Source organism: Lissotriton vulgaris, chromosome 7 (genome assembly GCF_964263255.1).
Source record: "Lissotriton vulgaris chromosome 7, aLisVul1.2, whole genome shotgun sequence".
Classification (NCBI taxonomy): Eukaryota; Metazoa; Chordata; class Amphibia; order Caudata; family Salamandridae; genus Lissotriton; species Lissotriton vulgaris.
This window is the reverse complement of record NC_141695.1, coordinates 1,058,626,919-1,058,649,396: the sequence shown is the minus strand read 5'-3', so window position 1 is coordinate 1,058,649,396 and position 22,478 is coordinate 1,058,626,919. Positions and strand designations below refer to the sequence as shown.

General features: G+C 42.0%; 1 protein-coding gene across 8 annotated transcripts in view; it reads left to right on the top strand.

Moving 5' to 3' along the window:
• MACROH2A1 (macroH2A.1 histone) overlaps positions 1-22,478 on the top strand; it is a 198,593-nt gene that overhangs the window by 95,599 nt on the left and 80,516 nt on the right. For 4 of the 8 annotated variants that reach the window (XM_086931512.1, XM_086931510.1, XM_086931511.1 and 1 more), the window contains exons 7-8: positions 11,957-12,047; positions 17,512-17,601. In XM_086931512.1, the coding sequence (XP_086787638.1) occupies positions 11,957-12,047; positions 17,512-17,601 (181 nt within the window). Of the gene's footprint in view, positions 1-652; positions 753-11,956; positions 12,048-17,511; positions 17,602-22,478 lie in introns of all 8 variants that reach the window. The other 4 variants (XM_086931508.1, XM_086931506.1, XM_086931507.1 and 1 more) reach the window with 1 other exon arrangement.

Sequence of the window (22,478 nt, the reverse complement as noted above, 5' to 3'; positions counted from 1 at the left end):
TGTGAGGGGTATTGGTGTAAAGCAGCAGTACAACCGGACATATCAAATAATGAAACAGTTTCATTATTTGACTTTGGTTTGTTCCTCTTTACCATTTTTTACAAATCATTATTTTTGTGTATACATTTGTGTGGATTACAGCGTTTGTACTGCACATACCACTGCCTGGATAGATTTTGATGCGATGCAAAGTGAGTTTCTCAATTAAAGCAGAGTGTAGTGTAGGAATGTACTGCATTAGATTGAACAACTAGTAATAACCATCTTCCCAGGAGCAGAACACAATGTCGCACAAATACAGTTCGGTCACCATGTGGTTGGTCCTCCTGCAATAAATTAAAGTGTTCAAAAATATGCATTTGGGTAGTACTGCTGCTTCAGGGAGTTTTGTATTCAAAGGTGCTTTCTACGTCCTGGGTTTTAGTTACTGATCCCTCTTAAAAGCAAGACACACTCTCGACTTGGTTCGATTTGTCCTCCTTTAAATGTAATGTGTTTCTTTGATGCATAGTGTCTGTGTATCTAACCTAAAGCCTTTGTTTGAGCTGCATGCTGGTCTGCACTTTACTTTGCGGTGATGCTTACGTTTCTGCTGCTTGGCTGTCATTTCCCGGCTTTCCTGTTATCTCCCACGTCGTGCTTTTCTTTTCAGCTGCACCTTGTCCACAGTGAGATCAGTAATTTAGCCGGCTATGAGGTGGAGGCTGTTATCAATCCTACCAGTGCAGAAATTGACCTTAAAGATGACCTAGGTAATTGGGAGCAGGGGTGAAAGAGCCAAGAGTCAGGTGAAAATTATGGAACACGGTGTTGAATCTAATAACCAAAATGGGTTATTAGTTGCTTGATCCTCAAATTGAACTGAACCTGTCTTGGACATTGGCAGCTGTCCAGGATCAATATGTAATACATCTATGCTGTCTCCAAAACATGTAGAAGTTATTTAATTCGTTTTCTTAGTCGACATTTACAGCAACATAACCTGATTTATACTGTTTTCCATGACCCTCAGTGCCTGACTGTTGACTTTAAAAAAAAAAGTTTCTTATGTGTTCTTGAAAAAACGCTACTCTATTTATAAGGTTACAAAAAGAATTAGCTTCTCCATTTTGACTTTACAGTCCCGAGCGGATATTAAACTGTAAGTGGAAACAGGAGTAATGGATCAAAGTAATCAAATATTGGCAACACCACAAAGATGCCTGCTCTGCTTGTATTCCTCGAACTGCTTCTTTTTGTGCTAGAGCGCCATGTTGTAAGTCCCATAAGATTGATTATTCCTGGTACAATCTAATGGAGCTCCATCTGAAACTACTCGCTCGGCCTTTATTTTCACACTATTCACATTTAAATTGATAAATGTTTTTGATGTATTTAGAGATAAATGTGGCTTGGATATGGTGATGTTTTAACTTTGATATCTTCTCTGACAACAGAAAAATGTGCAAGTTTTGTATGGATAAATAGAACAGCCGAGTCTGGGAGTAGTCACTCTTTTGATGAAAAGTGTATTCCCTCATGCAAGGTGAGGTCTACATAATGGCAGAAGTATGTGGCAGACGGCTGTGGCTCTTCTGGCAAGCTGTGCCAAATTCCACCTGCAAGCAGTTGGTATGGTTCTTGTACTGCTGTAGTGGAAAGTGAAGTACCATCCTTCCTATGGTGGCAACATGATTATACATGCTTGGAAGATGGGCATAGATGGGAAAGAAAAAGGTAAACACACAATGTTGTCAGATATATAATAACATCTGCCCGTGAGTTGAAACAGTACCGCATACAATAATAGTATCTCCAATAAAACATCGCCAAAAAAAATATATATATGAGATGTTGATTTCAGTATTCTAATTTTGATGCTAAATCTGCTGTAATTCGGCATGATAAATGCAAATAAATGTTCATGTTGAACTATAATCCAAAGATCTTAGGGATAATAGATGTGATGGTTGATACATGACGGAGGAGGAAAAGGGGCAGAAGAATGACTAAGTTCCGAACGAATAACAAGAAACAAATATCAGATCATAAGGGTACAGAAGACGGGAAGGAGGGTGGGGGGGCGGACGACAAGGGGGTCCTTCACCACAGTGGGGAAGAGGAAATTAAAAATAGGTATAAATAGGCAAACTTTTTAAACCAATATTATTATTTAATTATTTTTATTTGTTACTGATATCACCATAATATAACATAGAACCAGTAAAATGTGCAATTAAACGTTGTTGTTATGATATACATATATACACACACACAACCATGGGTTAGCAATTCATTTTAAGAAAGCAATACATTGACATCTGTGTAACTCTTTTCTCTTGTTCCTGATTTTTGTTGCTATGAGATTCTTACATTTGTCATACTTATTTTTAATTATATCGCTTTACTGATTTCATTGTAATTTATACGTGTTATTATGTGTATATATGTATGTTTTAAGGTTAAAACACACATTTTTAGGCAGTATTATTACTTTTGAATACCTACCTGTGATGTTATGTCCAATGCAAAGTAGTGACACCCAACATAGTATGGGAATACTTACAAATAACATACTGATTTGCGATGTAGTGCCTGCGATGATGACCCTCGATTTATGGTGTACACCAGTGTGGGAGGTATGTTCATGCTTCTTTGTGAGGTTCAATTATAGAGCATAATGGATTTTTAGGACTGTCGCACCTCGTGAAATTTGGTCAGTGAGTGTTGCACAGCAGCCATAAACCAGTCTCAGGGGTGTTATGTAATGTTATCTGAATTTGTAGAGCATACCTAATCACCTACGAGGGCATCCCGGAATGGAGTAGGGTAGGCCTGAGAGGGAGGAGGAGGAGATCATGCCTGATTCATCTGGAAGAGCCATGTCTTGAAGTTCCTTTGGAAGTCCATTGGGTGGGCATTTGATGAGGTGTTTCGAGATGTCGTACCAGGTCTTGGCTGCGAGGTATGAGAAGGAGCATCCTCCGCTTTTGATCTTCTTGATGCAAGGCAGGTGTCCGTTTGCCTGGGGTGCAGATCAAAGCTGTCTGGTTGGTTGGTCGAGGTTGAACTTACATCCTTCCTGGACTGGGAGCCAGTTGAAAATTTTGATGTGTGGAAGAGGTGGGTATTTTGTGGGATGTTCAGTAAGAGTCTGGTGATGGCATTCTGGGTGGTTTTGGAGTTGGCTTAGTACATGAGCTGGGATTCCGATGTAGAAGGAGTTTCTGTAATCCAGTTTACTTGTGATTAGAGCCTGGGGGACCATTCGTCTGGTGATCAGTGAGATCCACTTGAAGATCTTGCATAGCACTCGCCGGATGTGGAAGTATAAGTAGACGGTGATGAAATGAAATGAAAATGAAATGAAAAATTGCATTTGTATAGCGCATAACCGCCCTGGGGCCTCGCTCATGCTCATGAAGAGGTTGGTGTCCAGGATGATTCTGTGGTTCTTGGCATGGTCTGCAGGATTAGGGGTTGAGGGGTTGCAAGCTTGGAGAGCCACCAAGAGGCGTCCCAGGAATAGTGGTTGTTGCCGAACATTGGCACTTCAATCTGTCTGTATTCAGCTGGAGTCAGTTGTTTTTCATTTGAGCAGCGACATTGCACTGTGCTGGTTGAGTTGGTAAGGGAGAGGATGAGCTGTGTTTCGTCGGTGTAGGATACTGTGTTAATGCCGTGGCTTCTGATGAGGTCCGCAAGGGATGTCACCTAGACGTTAAAGAGTTTTGGGCTAAGCGACGATCCTTGAGGGACTCCGCAGAGGAGTTTCTTGGGTTCAGAGGTGTATGGGGGAAGTCTAACTTGTGAGTTCTGTCTGTTAGAAAGGAGGCTATCCACTTGAGGGCCAGTACACATTTACCCAAATGCTGAAGCGTTCTGATGAGTGACTTGTGGGAGACCGTATCGAAAATTGTGGAGAGATGGAGGAGGATGAGGGCGACCATTTCTCATCGTTCGAGGATGCTTCTGATGTCATCGGTGGCTGCAGTGAGGGCTGCTTCTTTGCTGTGGATGGTGCAAAAGCCTGATTGAGAGCTATCTAGGAGTTGATGGAGTTCTAGGTGGTTTGCAAGTTGGGTATTGATGGCTTTCTCCATGACTTTAACTGAAAAAGGCAGGATCGAAATGAAACGGCAGCTGCCTTAGGTGTCCACTGTTGGTTTCTTCAACAGGACATTAAGGTCTGCATCTTTCCAGCAAACCGTGAAGCTGTTGGTGGTTATAGAGATGTTGATGATAGCGGTGAGCGCAGGGGAGATAATCATTCTTCCAAGGTTGTATATAAAGTGGGACAAAACAACAGCAAAGGGTCTTGATTCTACTCAGTAAAGCTGAGCCAATATACAGCAAACCAAATAACATTGCCAATACTGATAACCATTTCAACCCATATTAGAACACAGGACCAACGAAATAAATCAAAGGTACCTGACAAACATATTTCTATTCTCAATTTTATTTTTATTTTTAAAAATTCTTTTAAATTATTTTCAAAGAATGGACCACATTTGTATTTTTCAATCAAAATTATAATGCAATATAAAACCTATACAAGTACATATAATCACCACAGAGACACCTCACCAACTTTACAACTCCATACTGTCTATACACACTCATTTATAACCCATACAATGCTTCTAACATACAAAATATTCCCCAACATGTTAAACCACCATAGTTTTTGTTTTTGAAGGGAAAGATCAAAGAAGGGGAAAAAGAACAAGCAGCCAAACAATGGTGAAAAGTTTTCACTACAGTCTTTTCTAATGCACACAAAGCTATAACAATCATAAATTGCAAAGTGAACCGTAATTATTTACAGTGCACCAAGATCATCAACATTTTACAACACATTTGTTTGACACTTCAGGACCAAAATATCTAAAAAAGAGAGAAACACAATCTCTTACTAACCAAGTCAAGATGTATGTACAATACTCATAAACAAGGCTTCTCAGAACATAAAAACACCCCAGTGTTCTCTCAGCTTACCTTATAAAGTGGGGGCATGTCTCTGAGTGGATAGTTTTCATCTGGTTTTTGACTTTTTCATTAGAGGGGCTTTGAGTTGCTTATGTCCTGTTTGGCGATGAAGGAGATGTCTGGCTGGTCATATGAGTTTGTATCGGTATGCTGTGGGTAAAATGTGTTGAAGATCTTGGCTATTTTCTTTTTAAAGACGTTTGAGAGGTCTTTGCAGAATGCATGGGATGGAATGATGTCATTATTGGCAGCTGCGTGATTGGGGAACTCCTTGACGATGAAGAGTTTTTTGCTGTTGTTGGAACTGGCTTCAAATCTAAGAGTTGGGGCCTTTTTCTTTGCTTTTCGTAGTTGGTGTTAGAGGTTGAGTGCAACTTTGTATGTGGATCTGGTGGCAGTATTTTTGTTGAGTCTCCATTTTCTCTCAGTTTGTTTGTATTGGCTCTTGGACTGCCTGTGGTCATTTGTGTACCAGCTAGGTAGTTAGTTATTTTTGTAGGTCTTGTTTCTGATGGGAGCGGTGCAGTTGGCGCAGGCAGTGAACCATTGATTGAATATCTTCGTATCAACATTGAGGTTGCCGGTGTGGTTGGGTGAGTGCTCCTGTAGGGTATTGGCCCAGTTTTCTTCAGATATTTTGCCCCAGTGTCTCGATGGTGCTTTGGGTTTTTCTGGCTGGGGTGTCTTGGTCGGCGGGTATCTTGAAATGTATGGTGTAGTGGTCGGACCATGTGAGCGAGTCGTGTGAGTGGTGGTGATCCTGTTGTTGGAAGAGGAAAATATAGGGTTGAAGGTGTGGACTACTCCGTGAGTTGGTCCTTGGGCGGCCTGGGTGAGTCCAAGTTTTCTGAGACTGCAGAGGAGGGCCGTGGATTTGTGGTGTCTTCAAGGTAGAAATTGAGGTCCGCGAGCAGGATGTAGTTGGTTGATCTGATGGAGAGGGAAGTGATGAAGTCAGCGAGCGGCACCAGCTGGTTGTTCCTATCTGCAGGTCTCATGCCCTAGTACGATGTAGAGAAGTCTCAGACCTGTGTTTTTCTTCTAAAACACCCCAAATAGCCGCACGGCTAGGGAAATTCATAGAAGCAATCCGGGCAGCCTTGTCACAGAAAACTGAGTCACTAAAACAAAACCAGCCGGGCTTCAAGCAAGAGAGACTATAACAATACTCTCCACAAAGTTTTATGTACTTGCATTTTACTGCCATTTTTTGATAATCGTTTTTAATGTTTTAAACTTCTCTACAGTTTGTAGCAAGTTGCCTGATAATTTTAACTTGTCTTCTTTTTTTTTTTCCTTTTTTCTTCTTTTCTTCTTTTTTTCTCTTCTTTGGAAGATTATTTTGTAAAAATAGTATATTGTAACGATTTTAAGTAATTGAACAATAAAGCTTAATACCAAGAAGTCAGTGATGGGGTTACAGATTTCCGCTCTGGGGGATGATAGGCCATTGTTCCCTTAAGGATGGCGTTTTAGTCTGTACTAACAAGAGGAGGTTTTACTTGAGGTTGGTGTCTGAGGAGGTGAAGGTGGTGCAGTCAATTGCATTTTTTGTAGATGATTGCTAGTCCTCCGCATGTTTTGTGTGTTTGTTCTGGTGAATCAATAAATCAATTGGGATTTATAAAGTGCAGCTAATCACCCAATAGGGTATGCAGGTGCTTGCGGGCCCCATAGGCTTATTTGAACAGCCAGGTCTTAAGAGCCATTCGGAATTCTGGAAGTTTAGACTTCTCGATGGTTGGTGGAAGTTCATGCAGTGGTTATTGTAGGCGGGTCCTTGGTTTTGTGGAGCCTCGTATGCGTGGGTCAACAGCTTGAATTGGCATCTCTTCTGTAGAGGGTGCCAGTGGAGTTTCCAGAGGTTGGTTGTGATGTGGGTTTGTTAAGGATGGCAGAAGAGGAGTCTGGCTGTGTCGTTCTGTATGATCTCTAGTCTCTGTAGAAGGTGTCCAGCGATCTCTATTTAGTAGGCATTGCTGTCATCCAGTTGGCTGGTGATGAAGGCTTGTGTCATGGTGTGTCTCGTGTGTAGGGGTAGTCACTTGAAGATCTTATGTAGCATGCACAGAATGAGGAAGCAGGCGGAGGAAACCGCGTTTATCTGTGATTTGATGGTGAGCTATGATTTGTAGGCAAACAGGCTGGGTTGAACCATGTTACGCTCAGGATGAGATGGTTGGGTTTATTGCTGTTGAGGAGGGCCCATATTTCAGTGCACTGTTTCCTGAGGGATCGGACGTTGAGTAGCATGTCGGGCAGTTGGTGTGTGGGGGTTGGAGGGGAAGCGTGGGTGGCGTGGGTCAGTTGTTTAAAGGTGGTGGTGTCGACGTCGGAGGTGTCAAGGGTAAAATCCCAATGGGTGCAGGAGAAAGGACCTACTGCTGGGTGATGCGCGGCAGCACTGTATTTGTCGAGTGTGTTGTTGAGGTCGTGGATGAGTAGTGGCGATGTTGATTGGCACTGGTGGCGACTGTGGTTGTTGTGTTGGATGAATGTGGGGCCAGGATTCGTGGCGCTGGATGTGGTCCAGGTGCAGACACGCTGCCTGCAACCAAGGCGGCCTTCATTAGGTAGGTCATGAGTGGGTGGGGCTTCTTTTGCTGGGAAAAAAATTAGCGGGAAATCCCAGGCAGCGACGGTGTCACTTGGTCAAAAGTGGCAAGCTAGGTGCCTACTAATGCTGTCAGTTATCATCTTTCAATCATGTTTCTCCCACAATAAGCAATCATTACCAATCTGCTGCACTGTTTCCTGAGGGATCGGACGTTGAGTAGCATGTCGGACAGTTGGTGTGTGGGGGTTGGAGGGGAAGCGTGGGTGGCGTGGGTCAGTTGTTTAAAGGTGGTGGTGTCGACGTCGGAGGTGTCAAGGGTAAAATCCCAATGGGTGCAGGAGAAAGGACCTACTGCTGGGTGATGCGCGGCAGCAGTGTATTTGTCGAGTGTGTTGTTGAGGTCGTGGATGAGTAGTGGCGATGTTGATTGGCACTGGTGGCGACTGTGGTTGTTGTGTTGGATGAATGTGGGGCCAGGATTCGTGGCGCCGGATTTGGTCCAGGTGCAGACACGCTGCCTGCAACCAAGGCGGCCTTCATTAGGTAGGTCATGAGTGGGTGGGGCTTCTTTTGCTGGGAAAAAAATTTGCGGGAAAACCCAGGCAGCGACGGTGTCACTTGGTCAAAAGTGGCAAGCTAGGTGCCTACTAATGCTGTCAGTTATCATCTTTCAATCATGTTTCTCCCACAATAAGCAATCATTACCAATCTGCTGTGCTTTTCTTTCTTGGAAAGAGTCATAACTGTTAGATCTTTAGTCACTTTAAACATAGATTACTCAAATTGGTTATACCGAACACTGCTACCTTACCTAACCCTCACACTCCAATGAGTAAAAATCATGGCCGTCAGGTTACTTCTTGAGCGTGATCAAACAGAACATATCTCTCTAGCTTTAAACTACTGATTACACAACTGGTGCATGCACAGTTCATTTCACTGCACTGTGCACAATACACCAAATGTTTTTGTAAATTGCCTGAACTCTTCAGGAAAAGCACATCAAATGCATCCCTTGATGTTCACTTGGATGTACCAGTACACAACATTTTACAGTATAGTACTGAAACGGCTATTACTCGTATAGTAGATGACGCCCTAAAAATGCTTGATTGGACTGATGCATGCCTTCTAATCTTCCTGGACTTATGGTATGATCAAGCATGATAACCTACTAGAATTACTGGAACGAAGGATGGGTCTCTCCGGCCTTGTTTTAAATTGGGTTGCCTCCTTTCTCAACAACAGAACGCAAAGATTTAAAGTAAATCACTCCCTTTCCAACTCCTTGCCATCCACTCTTGGGGTTCCTCAGGGATATGCTCTCTCTCCCACGCTCTTTAACTTGTTCTTGGAGGCTCTTACGGTTTTACTCAATTCTTCCAACATTCAGTATCACATGTATGCCGATGACACCCAACTTTACATTAAAATCTCTTCCCCTGACAACATCAAATCACTGAACTCTACCTTACTCAAAACTCAACACTGGCTGACTACCCAACGTCTTAAGCTTAACTCCTCCAAAACAGAATTCCTCCTGATAGCACCAACCCAAAAGACGGCCATCATCGCTGATTACTTGAAACACTTAACAGCTCTCAACTGTACCCCTCACATTATTGACTCGGCTAGGTCTCTTGGAATTATACTTGACAAGTATTTGAGCATGCAGGAATACATTAGTACAGCCACCAAAGAGGCCAACTTCCACATGTCTATTCTACGAAAGATAAAATCCTTCCCCCCCCACCCGACGACCTTACGTCTGCTGTGCAAGCTCTAGTATCTCCAGTCTAGAGTATGGCTGTGCAACTCTGTGGGCTACCCAGATACAAGTTGGCTCCGCTCAGGGCTTCCCTGAATTCAGCTGCAAGGCTCATCACAGGTGCCAGAAGAAATAGCCACGTATCGCCGGTACTGAAATCTTTAAACTGTCTGCCTTTGGAGGCTAAGATTGATCTCAAGATTGCGTGCATGACGCATTAGGCCCTTCACTTCAACAACCCGATGTACCTAGCCCAAAAACTGGAGCTCTCTGGTGGGAGCCGAACTTCTAGTAGTTCTACCACTCTGTTGCTAAAACCTAAAAAAATTCCAGAAAAAGAAAACTTCTAACCCTCTACGACGTCTTTCAAAAAAGAAGTGAAAGCCCTGTGGATGAATGCCCTTGTTTGACGGCACCTACCTCCATTGACTATTCCCACTCCGTTGGCTTGTGCTCAACTGCTGTTGGTTTGTTGCTCGTATATTCTACATTAGTACCCTGCTTATCATTGTTGTTTTACCTGCAACTCTGTACAGCTGTAAAGCGCTTTGATCACATTTGCGCTATATAAAACTTTATAAATAAATGTCTACAGAAAGCAACAGAGCAGGAGTTTGCTCAGTCCCGTAGAAGGCATTCTGGTACCCATGCTCCAGACACAACCACATCATGTCACACAAACTGACATCCATGAAAATGCAGAAAGCACCTCTTCACAACCTAGACATAAACTATGACTGCATTTGGTATGTCTCCATTCTGCATAACACAGTTCCTAATCCCTACTAAGAGGATACTACACACACATACACACTCACTCACCCACACACTCACACACACTTGCACTGTTCCCTAATCCACACAAGCCTGCCATATGAAGTCGCTCGAAACATATACATGTTCACACATGTAGCACATTCTTGCTAACCTGGAACCACTATTACATACACAATCACCTTTGACACAAAACTTATTAACTGCACTCGACTCATTGGTAGTGATAAATTGCCTTTCCTTTCTGTCCCTTCGCACACCTGTGCTCTTTTGTACTTTGCCATGCAGTTCCTTCTGTGACTCTAACCACAATATTGTTATTTTGCCTTCAGCACTCACCCTTGAGCTTCTGTCCCGTATCACGCTGATGCTGTTTCTGTACCTCACCACATTTGTTCTCCTCTGTCCTTTAACTTATACCGTATTGTATGTTTCTGTCATACAACGCTTATCACTCCACGTTTCAGTGTTCCTTAATATGGCTGTGTATCTATTTGCTGTAGCATATTGAAAAGCATCAAAATATTCCTATATACAGAAAGGCACGCATATAGAAATTTCTTTCGCTGATTACTCTCAGATGGCTTCACCATAATAACAAAGATCCCAATTTTATTTTAAAAAATGATTAGCGATTAAAAAAAAGTTGCAGTTTAATTGTAGTTGAAGGACAACTTTATAATGTTGCCTTTTTTTTGCTTTAATGAAAGACACCCTTTATACCAGAAGAACAGGTAACAGTAATGTCAGTTTTACGGTCTTGAAGTGGATACATTATGTTGGAGTTTAGGCCAGATTAGGATTTCTGCATTCAGTGGCAGTGAATTTAATAAGAAATAATCGTTTTGAGGCAGAAAGAACAGATCTAATCATCTTGTTGTGGATTTGGACCAAACCTGTACCCTGCAAAATAGCAGAATTTTAACAAAAGCCGTGATCTCGTTAAAGAGCAGATCGTGGAGCTTTGGCGTTGAAGTAATCACACGAAACAGTTCACGATTGGGTACATGTAGGTGTACTAATTACCGGTGAGCTCTCTTATAAGGAACCGAAATTCTGGAGCATTCAGGAACAACTATTTAAGGCGTGCTTGCTTTTGTCTGATAGTCCTAATTCATTGCCTTTTTATAAGTTCCAAAAATGAAAAGATTGCTCAGTCATTTACAGCAGGGGGGCACTGTGAATTTTGATTTTTTTTACTTCAGAAATGTAGCCAAATTCCTGCTGCCACCGTCACTAATGTCACATCGGAAAGCGATCAGACTTGCTACAAATGTTCCCCGCTAAAATAACAGAACAAAAAATACCCAGCAAGTTGAGCTTAATTCAATTGTTGTTATTTTTTTCTCCTCCCAAATGCGCAGTTTTGAATCTCAGTCATGAATAATCAGAAATTAGATCTCTCAGTATACAGTTTGGTTTTCGTTTTTAATCGGTAAGCACGTTTTCTGCACAGAGCAGCCAAGATGATCAATGGCATCCCACCGAGAGGTAAAATCTGGAAATTTATTGCTGCTGACAAAATGGAGAAACTAATTGTTTTGTTTGGCCTTGTAAACCATTTTCTTTTGTGAGTGTTAATCCCATTGCTGGTTCTACAGAACAGATCTCTGCAGATCAAATCATGGTGTTTGATTTTTAGACCTAGTTTTGTGTTTCCTCTGTCCCCTCATGAAGGCTACATGTCTTTCAAACATGTTATTTCAACCATGTTCCCTACCCCTTTCAACACATTCATACACAGAGTACTATAAATACAGTGTTGGCATCCACTTCTAAGGTTGACGTTGCTTAAGGCCATGCGACGGCTTCAGTAGGAATATGTAAAGCAACTGGGTGGATTCCTCATCCAACCATCTTCATGTACATTTGTTTACCTGTTGTAGTTGCAAGTTGCAAAAGCGGACATTGCCACGGTTGAAAGTGATGCTGTTGTTCACCCAACAAACTCTGACCTCTACACCGGTGGGGAAGTAGGTAATGAAAAGTTTGGTGCTGCTGAATTTTGGTGTGTATGCATGGTGGGTGAATCACCAGCATAATGTTGATTTTTTTGTGGGTTTGCATTACCTTCCTTGTTCCCATCAGTCCTAGCAATTCAGAAGGAAGACTACATTTATATGCCAATTCTATTAGACGGCCATTTCACAAAAAGATATTGGTCTTGGGACATTTTTTTAGGAGATAGATTTCCGACAAGCTTAGTGGGCAGCCTTAGAAAAAAGTTCAGCTAAAGTGACTATTGCGAGTGATTTGGATTGTAGAATATAAATATAAAAAGACTGCGGTGCATTAATAATTAAGTGTAGCTTGCTTCTGAGGTCATCTCAGAGCTTCCATTAGAAGCATATGTTTGATAGTAGCTACCACGTATCGCCTCTGTTAACCATCCCTGATGCATTTCTAACACACTGGCATCCCTTCTGTCCCTTGTATCTGGCAACCTCCATGAGTAGCTAGGCGTGGAGGCATGGATGTAGATTCGAATATAAAGGGTTCATTGTGATGACGGGCGTAAAGTCTCTGCCCTACAGTAAGAAATCTTCCTGACTGCGTCGGAGCCCTTCGACCAACTCGGTCAGTTTACAGTCCGACTGCCCGATTACAATGTTTGTGGTCTGAACCTAAATGGCCTGTCGTTCCGACTCGCTTCCAACTGACTCACAGAGTATTCCTGCCGCCCAGTATTGAATACAAAATTACATTTTAAAGTTCATTTTAATGGCTAAAAGTTCAGATTTGCTCGGGAGGAGCAGATGGAAAGTTGATTAAATTCCAAGTCCACTTGAAAAGGTAAACATGATTAACACACAAGCTTCTTATTGGTAGTAACTGTTGGAAGAAGGATTGCAAGCCCACAAATGCTTAGCTTTCAATTCTTAACCTCAACTTGCTTTACATCCTCCTCCCTCTAACCAAGAGATATATTACGGGCTGATACTAAATCTGCAACACTATATTTGTGCTTATGCTGTGATTGAAGCCAATTAACCCTCAGCTTGCTTCACCTGACTGAGAAGCTGCTTGTGCTCCTGAGAGAGTAACAAAAGTGTAAGGTTGTCAGCAAAAAGGCTCCTCAAACACTAGAGCCTTCCTTTTGTTCGGTGACTATGAACATTGTGCATGGTAAGGGAAGCCCTATTTCATAACGCTGTGTGCTCAGTCTGTCAAAATATAAGCAGTGACCTGGTTCATGAAAGCAAGCTCGGGGAAAAAAAGAATAAAAGCAGTTTACCCAACACCCAAAGTGTTTCTTGGAAACGAAAGCAATAGTTGTATTTTTTAGATTAAAAAAGTGAAAAATAAAATGTAAATAAATATTCTGTGGGGCATTTTCCCTTTACACTATAGACTGCTGATAATTCAGTTGTTAAAGCACCTACCATGTGCCACCTGCAATTGAATATGGTTCCAGTAGTACAGAATTTATTGTACAGTCTGAATGCCGGCAAAGATAAAAATCAGCATTGAAGCATACAGTATGCTGGATCTTTATTTATTTATTTCTTTATTGAACGCTACAATCATCCGGGGGGGGCGGGGGGGGGGGGGGGCGATCAAGGCGCTAGTAGCACATGCACTGGCAGAGCTGAAGAAAGGGTTGAGCAGATGATTTTTAGTATTTGGGGAACAAATGAGTCTTCAGTTTTTTCCGGAATGATAGGTAGTTGGGGTGATGGCTCTGGCATTAAAATGCTATGTTACGAGCCACTTAGTAATTGCAGGAGCCAATGTTAGCAATCTGTGCGAAACTGCAACAGCACTGAGGTGTTCACATACAAAACCAGTGTCAGATAAATGTGTTACCTGATAGTGAATGATCGTCTTGCTCTCTGTCTGAAGTCATATCAGTAGCAATTCTGTTTTGCTCTGTGGCTGAGCAAACTTTACAAAACGGTTTCAGTGAAAAAATAATTGACACAATCATCCCCCACCAAGTGATATTTACTTAGATTTGGTATGGTTCTAGAACATCGAGTGTTATATATCATGCTACAAAAATATTACAGCAAAAATATTGACAACGGAAATATGGACAAGGTAAATATACATAAGTAACTATAGGTTTGCTATACTTAAGTCCACATTTTGGTATGTTGACTATATATGTTCTTTAACCTTTGTTTTTTTCTGTTAATTTCCAAGGTTTTGTTAACATAAAGTAAGGTTTCTCCATGCCTAACTATGCCAACCTGTTGCAGTACACGGCCTTTAGCCATGCCTGGTGGAGGGGTTAAGTGAAGGGACTGGTCTGTGACCAGACTCTGCTTCCAAGTCTTTGGCGGTGCATGGCATGAATTTGGGCTCTCAACCCCCTATGGCAACCAACTCTCGCAGCGCATGGCCTTCATCTATGCATCTGGGGGTTTTGGGCTTAGGGCCTGGACTGTAGGGTGGCCCTGTGTCCATTCTCCCGCAAGCAACCAACCACCCATTGCTGACGTACCTCTCACAGTCAGAGAAATCACCAATTGACACCCACCCAATGTGTTTTGAGAAAATATTTTGTTTCCACTTTGGACAGAAAGGTTCCTCTCCCTAAGATCACACCTCCTTAATGTTGTTTTATTTTATTTTTCAGGACACAGCCACCAAGTTCAGGCTCCTAAAATGGCAGTTGCAATATTTTTCTTCCTGTTAAGGCCAACCAATTACAGTGTTCAGTGTTCTGCCTGCGCGACCTGTCCCAGTACAGCAGAAACAGCCAATTAGAAGGCTTGATTGTAATCTTTTCCCTGTATAGTTCCTCTGTACTCCTTTGGTACCCTAAAGAGTACAGCAAGTCTGCAGCAGTATGAAAAAACATGTTTTTGTACTCTGATCCCAGGGAAAGGTGGGTTCCCTTTAGAACCTCACCCCACCCTGCCCCCTTATATGCTGCATTATTTTAATATTAGGGACATGGGGACAGAGTCTTAAAATTGCAGCCTCAATATTTCTCTTCATGCTGCGGGCTGCCAATACCAGTGCTTAGTCTCATGGGACTGCTCCTAGTTCCGTTGGACCAGCCAATCAGCATGCTTCATTTGTCATTGATTCTCTCTGTAGTGCCTTTGTACTCCACCTGTAGTACTGCACCGCTAGGTAATTGTAATTTTAGATCCTGGGTAAAAATCTAGCTTTCCAACAAATTTGGTGTCATTAGCTATTATGACTGTAGCGCTGTTCAATTTTCCTATGGTTGTTTTGGGACCTCCTCCCCTTCTTCTCTGCCCCAGCTTGACAGATCACTCTGAAAAAGCTTCCAGGAAGGAGCTGAGGCGAATGAAACTTTTTTTGTGGGAAGATTCATCAAATCAGTGGCAACCGCCATGAATGTGTGTGTGTGTGTGTGTGCGTGTGTATATGTATGTATGTATGCATGTATGTATATATATATATATATTATACATACACACACACACACACACACACACACATTTGTAGGTAATTATTTATACTTACTCCCGTGATATTCTGGTTGTCGATACTTTTGCGACGATATTCTTGTAGCACAATATTTCTATAGTCCGTTTTGTGTCATACCATAAGTGATGAGGTTTTCATGTAACGTTTGAACGTTGCATGATTTACTAAACTTTAAAACTTTAATGGAAACATTGTAGTTTAAATGTTGCAAAATTTAGTTGTATGAGTTAATGAAAAGCTGAAGAAAATCTTAAGCGCCATGGGTGTACACTTTACATTGACTCTTAGTTGAATATTCAAGTTTTTTTCCTTAGTTCATCAGCTTAGTGTATAACCAATTTACTAAGTAATACTGTAGTACCTAAATGAAACTGTGCCTTCTGACCATTAAAGGGTGTTGTATCCCACTCACTCTTAAAGTTGTTGTGTGTCTGCTGATGCAAAATAGGCAAGCTTCCCTTTCATAGCTTGTATATAGTTCTTGTAGTAAAACAGCATAACCAGCACAAGGTCCTCCCCATCTAAAGCATTAAATGATCATGTCATTTCATTCCTAGAATGCGGTATTCATTAAAGTTTGTACGTTTTCCTGGACCTTTGTTTCCTGATCTTTCTTTTGTTCCTCTCACTATTTCCAATGCAGTCAGAGTGTTTAGAGGCCTCTAGTTTCTAGAATGCTCTTGGTTCATGAGCAAGTTTATGTTAACATCTGTGAGAAGATAAAGGACCTAGAAAGATAGACTGTAATTTACCTGCAGAATATTGGTAGTGTTTACACTAGACATCCTCATAATTGCAATGATGTGAATGCTATGCACTACGAACCATGATCCCTACACACTCTGCTCACAAATCAGAAATGTGCATGTATTTTATGGAATACCATATTTCCAAATCTGTGCTTAGCCTTCCCAATCAGGTCCTTAACTGGTGGCCGCTGGTATCTCTTAGTGTATTTTGAAATCATGTGCATGTGAAATGGTTTTGGATGATGCTCTGTTTTTTTACGTTTAGCGCTGAAGTTAGATCTGCAAAGTAAGACACAGCCTGGGGTTGAATTTTGAACATGCGCCTTGAATGGCAGACATTTTCCTTGCGGAATCTACATATGGGTGGTTTCAAATCAATTAGGACATCAAATTAGTAGTCCTACAACATGATCTGCATTTCAACCTGCCCCATCTAAAATGAGGCTATTATGTTCCTTAAAGTTTCTGATGTAATTTTAGATTTATAAATAATGTTTCCATGAAAAGACTTTCATTGCTAGCCACCCAACTGAGACCGCAGAGCACTTTTGGGTGTGCGTACATATAAACCTAGTGGATTGCTGGATAGTTGTTTGCTAGAATCTGGGGAGGTAGACCCAGCAGTTCTTCCAGTAAGGTTGAGGCATGTTGAGGGAGCCCATGTTCAACATGACCTAAACGATGCTACAGTCTTAGAGAAACACATGTGAACTAAAAGCAGAGATTGTAGAGGGATCTCCTGAATCACAAGTTTTGCCTTGTGCCTAAGTTTGCCTAAATTATGGGAGCTAGTGCTTTGTTTTAATATGTGAGGTAGATTGAGGTAGATAATTTTAAAGCATATCCCAAGCTTGCATGAATATTTTTTTGTAAAGAAATCCAACTAAAGTATAATTAACTAATGGTCTTTAATTAGATAATTAAGTAATTACGTAATCTAACACTTGAAGAACCACAAAATAAGATGATGCAGTTTCATAACCTCTGGGAGAATATAGTATCTTGAGCACCAAATCTTTATACAAAAAGTTTCCAACCACAGTATTTCAGTTATTGTGCCTTTTATGGTATAACAACTGAAATACTGTACATGGGAAAGAACTAGATAAAGTACATGGGAAAGCAGTATCGAACAATATATGTTACTATTTTATGTTTACAAAAGCTGTGATCTTACTGTGCAGTTCTCAGCAAGGCATAATAAATCTAGGAAAATTGAAAAGAAAAACACATTTATTATTGAATTTGCAATACAAATCTAATACAAAATTATTCCTATTCAGGCAATGCATTGGTGAAGAAAGGTGGCCAAGAATTTGTTGATGGTGTTACAGAACTTCGGAAAAAGAATGGGGCACTCGAGACAGCAGGAGGTGAGAATTTGAATCCTGGAAAGTATTCTAATTGTTTGTGATTGTGGAAGAGTCATTGTATCAGATTTAGCAGAGCGCACCAGAGAGTGTTAAACGTTCTGTGTATTTTACATACATTTCTACAATTCCTGCTGAACACCTGATGCATGTCATGCAGAAAACTCCAATATCTTTCTTGATTTAGATGTGTTGGAGGCATTTGTTTTATGCAGCACAGCAGTGTTTAGTTAACACATTCTGCACATTTGTGAGTTTATTTTGAAGTGGACTACAACTTTCAGCCTTGTTGCAATGGCTGAGCGTGGATAGCAGAGATCTGAGATCTAATCACTTTTTCGGTGCAGAATCTAAACTTTTGGATGTGATTCTGGAGAAAACTCTGTTCTCCTTCTGTGCCTCAAACTGTAAATATATTTAAAATAAAATGCATTTATAGCAAAAAAATCTTGTCAAAAATATATTTCTCGCACACCATGAACCAGGAAAAATGGGGAGAACTTCCAAGACCCCATACCTTCTCTTACCACTTTCCCATACATCTTCATTGTATCTACTCTTGTTATAAGCAGCATATTTAGACCGACTTGATACATCACACATGACCCTGCTGCCAAATTCCTCTTTGAATGAATTAGGGCAAGAGACACTATAGGTGTGACCAGCCTGAAGCTGGGATGCATCTGCCTAAGTGGGTGGCAGCATGGCGCAACTGTTCTGGCACCAGAAGTAGCTACATATTGCCATTCAGGGCGCCCCATGATAACCTGACTGCTAAAGTCAGAGACCTGCTTGCCTTTTGAGGCTTTAAGCAAGGAGAAAGCTTAGTGGCAAATGTGATAATCTCTTGAATGTTTTAAACAACTTATTACTATTGATAGTATTTGCTTTTGTGCCCACATTGTTTGTATTTTTCCCCATTTATGTCTGTTTTCCCTAATATTTTTTTTCTACTGGGTTTCTTTTGATGCGCTGTCCTGTAAATTTGTCTTATTAAAAACAGATGCATAGTATGCATTCTCTAACTGCCCCCCCCCCACACCCTCCATATTTCTCTTTTGTTTTTGTAACATGGACTCAGCTGGATAATGCACACCTGGAGCTGAGTTACAGGTAGAACCCTAGAAAAGCAATGGTCTTTTGCTGATGCTTGTGCAGCTCTTTTAAAAATTTGCACTGGAGAGATGCCATTTTTTCCCATAATAGGGCTCACTGTCCCAGACGGCATCAGGCACATTAAGTTGAGTGTGCACCACTGCACAGACTGGGGCAGTAGACCAGACCTCTAATACGGCCCCAGATGTCTGGAAAGCACTGTACTACTCCTTGAAGCTTTGTTCACAGTATATCAATTACCTGCAATAAAGATATATACAATAACAAAATGCTTTTATATACTCCACTCACTGCGATCAGAGTACCAAATTGTTCTAGATCCATGACTATCCTGGGCAAGTGCAATTTCAGCAGGACCAGTTTACAAGGAGACAAGAGAGCCCTGTAAGTCGAGTGGAACTGAGGGCTTACAGATTGTTTTTAGAGACACTGATCCCTTCCACAATTGAATGTAAATAGTAATATAACACAGGACTACACTGTGAACTGTGTAAATTTACTCCAAATGGAAAATTATATGTTCGAGGCATATGGGCTGCAGATGGTACATTTATGAATAGATCGCCATCTGGTGTTGGGCTCGGATGATTGCACTTGTTTTTCTATTGGAGAATTCTTTTGTAGTCACTAGGCTGGTGACTCCTCCCTTGGGTGATAGTGTGCATGGGCATCGGCTCCATCCTTAGATTGTTTTTTTCCGCCATCGGGTTCGGATGAGGATCGAAGCGCTCCGGATCGACTTCGAGAAAAAGTTATATTTCGGCGCGTATTTCCTTTCCAATTCGACGGTATTGTTCATCGAGCGCGAGTTCATTCACATTTCGACGGGTTTCGACGCCAACACCGAAGACTTATAACTCTACGTCGACGGGACCGTGAGGCCTTTTTCGACGTAGTCCAGCCCGGAGTCCATGGAAAGGACTCCATTCAAGAAATATCCATCGTGTGGTGCTAAGTTCCCACACAAGGACCTACTCAAGGTGTGCAACCTCTGTCTGTCACCGGACCACGAATCCAGGGATTGTGAAGCCTGTGCAGCTTTCTCCTCCGAGTCGACGATTAGAAACTGTCGAGCCCGAAGATATGAGGTATCGAGGATGGAGTCAAATGCAATCCCAGAACTGTTCGAGGTTGAACACTCCGAGGAGGAAGAAGATGAGGACAGATCGGGGTCGGAAGCGTACGAGTCTGATGTTGAAGAAGTTGACGTTCATCAAACCGTGAGTGACGACGTCCCCTTACCAAAAAACCGACCCCGATTGGTGTCGACCCCGCCTTCGAGCCCGGTCAGACAACCGAAAAAAGTTTCCGACGCCCCACCTTCTGGCTCGGCACCGAAACTGAAATACTCGGTCCATCTATATGTCGGATCCGACAAACGGTCGACACCGAAGCTCCACACCAAAGAGAGCTCGAAGTCGAAACACTCCAGTTCGAAACCGAAACATGTTTCGACGTCGAAGATTCCCTCGACACCGAAAAGATCGGACTCGAGCAAACTTTCGGTGCCGAAAACACATAGCACCGAAACACAAGGACAAAAGCACCTATCGGACCCAAAAGCTTCGGTACCGACACAGGAGCAGGACATAGATCCAAAACAAAAGACTTTGTTTATTGATCCACAAACTGGCAAGGTGGTGGCAAAACCACCTAAAAGGAGGAAGACACAACCGTTGGAGGGGAAAGCTCCTCCTCCTAAGAAGAGAACAATGGGGACAAATACAACTCCTCCCCTTTCTCCACAGCCTATGGACACACCTTCTTCTCCTCTTCCTCATACTCTACCAGCTATCCCTAAACCTTTTACACCATGCCCATCTACACCTCAAACAGATGTAGAAAGCGACACAGGGGATGGGGACATTCTTGGGGAGGAAAACAATACTATCCCACAGGACACAGACCCATGGGAAGATTATGATGCAGTATCAGATAATAATAATGACCCTGATCTGTATCCCTCAAAACCCTCCCCACCTGATGATAATTCCGGTTTTGCACAATTGATTAATAGAGCAGCAAAATATCACAAGGTAGATTTACATAATGAACCTCAGGTAGAAGATGTTCTTCTAGAAACACTACCAGCTGCACAAAAATGTCCAGGGACCCTTCCAATGCTTAAAGGCCTCCTCTCTCACACATCAGAAATATTCAAAGATCCTGTGAGGGCTAGGGTGTTAAACCCAAGAATTGACAAAAAGTATAAGGCAGCCCAAAAAGATCCAGCATTTATTAAGGGCCAGATACCGTTAGACTCGTTAGTGGTCTCAAATGCTCGTAAGAGGGCGAACTCACTAACAGGGGAGGCTCCTCCTCCTGACAAAGAGTCTAAGTTAATAGATGCCTCTGGTAAAAGAGTAGCATCTCAAGCAGCAAACAGCAGGCGCATAGCAAATACTCAAGCGCTACGTGCACGCTATGATAGAGCTCATTACGATGAGTTAGAGAAACTCATTACACATCTCCCTAAGGAACATCAAAAAAGGGCAGAGCAGCTGATACAAGAAGGGAAGATAATAACCAACACTTCCATTAAGTGCGCCTTAGACGCAGCAGACAGTGCAGCAAGATCCATAAACACCAGTATCATGTTAAGAAGACATGCATGGCTTAGAGTCTCAGGGTTCAAACACGAGGTACAAACTTCTTTATTGAACCAGCCTTTTGATGGGAAAGCACTCTTCGGCTCAAGCAGAGAAAATGAAGAAAGACACTGAAACAGCTAAGTCAATGGGAGCATTGCAACAGTCATCTCAGAGAGGTTCCTTTCGAAGATTCACCTATAGAGGCGGATCAAAAAATACAGGCTCAACCCAACAATCAACCTCTTTCACACCAACATCACCTAGAGGTAATTCAAGAGGTAGTTACAGAGGCAACAACAACAAAGGTAGAGGTCGCGGAAACAACAACAACAACAACCGCAACTCTCCTACCCCCAAAACAGTGACTTCATACAGCTCCCCCTAGACCATATAACACCTGTCGGGGGACGCATATCACAGTTCTTGCCTGTCTGGGAAAACATCACATCAGACAGGTGGGTGAGACAAATTATCCAACATGGTTATTGCCTAGAACTCACTGCTACCCCACCAAACATCCCCCCAGACAGCGTCCAATGAGTCAAGATCATTTGACGTTATTAAAACAGGAGGTACTATCGCTACTACAAAAGAACGCGATAGAAGAGGTTCCACAACATCAACAAGGAACAGGAGTATACTCTCTATACTTCCTAATTCCCAAAAAGGACGGATCTCTAAGGCCTATATTAGACCTCAGACCTCTCAATGCATACATAAACTCAGAACATTTCCACATGGTCACGCTTCAACAAGTCCTTCCTTTACTGAAAAAAGGGGACTTTCTTTCTACACTGGATCTAGAAGACGCATACTTTCATATCCCAATTCACAAAGCTCACAGAAAATACCTCAGATTTGTAATAGAAGGAAGACATTATTAATTCAAAGTTCTTCCGTTTGGAGTCATAACAGCACCAAGGGTGTTCACAAAATGCCTAGCAGTGGTTGCAGCACACCTGAGAAGACAGCAAATACATGTCTTCCCTTACTTGGACGACTGGCTAATAAAGGCAACGTCACAAGAAGAATGTTTTCAAAACACACAAAAGACAATTCAACTGCTGCACCAGCTAGGGTTTACGGTGAACTACACAAAATCCCACCTACAACCAAACAAAGTTCAACAATATCTAGGGGCTACTATAAATAAAGAGAAAGCCATAGTATCCC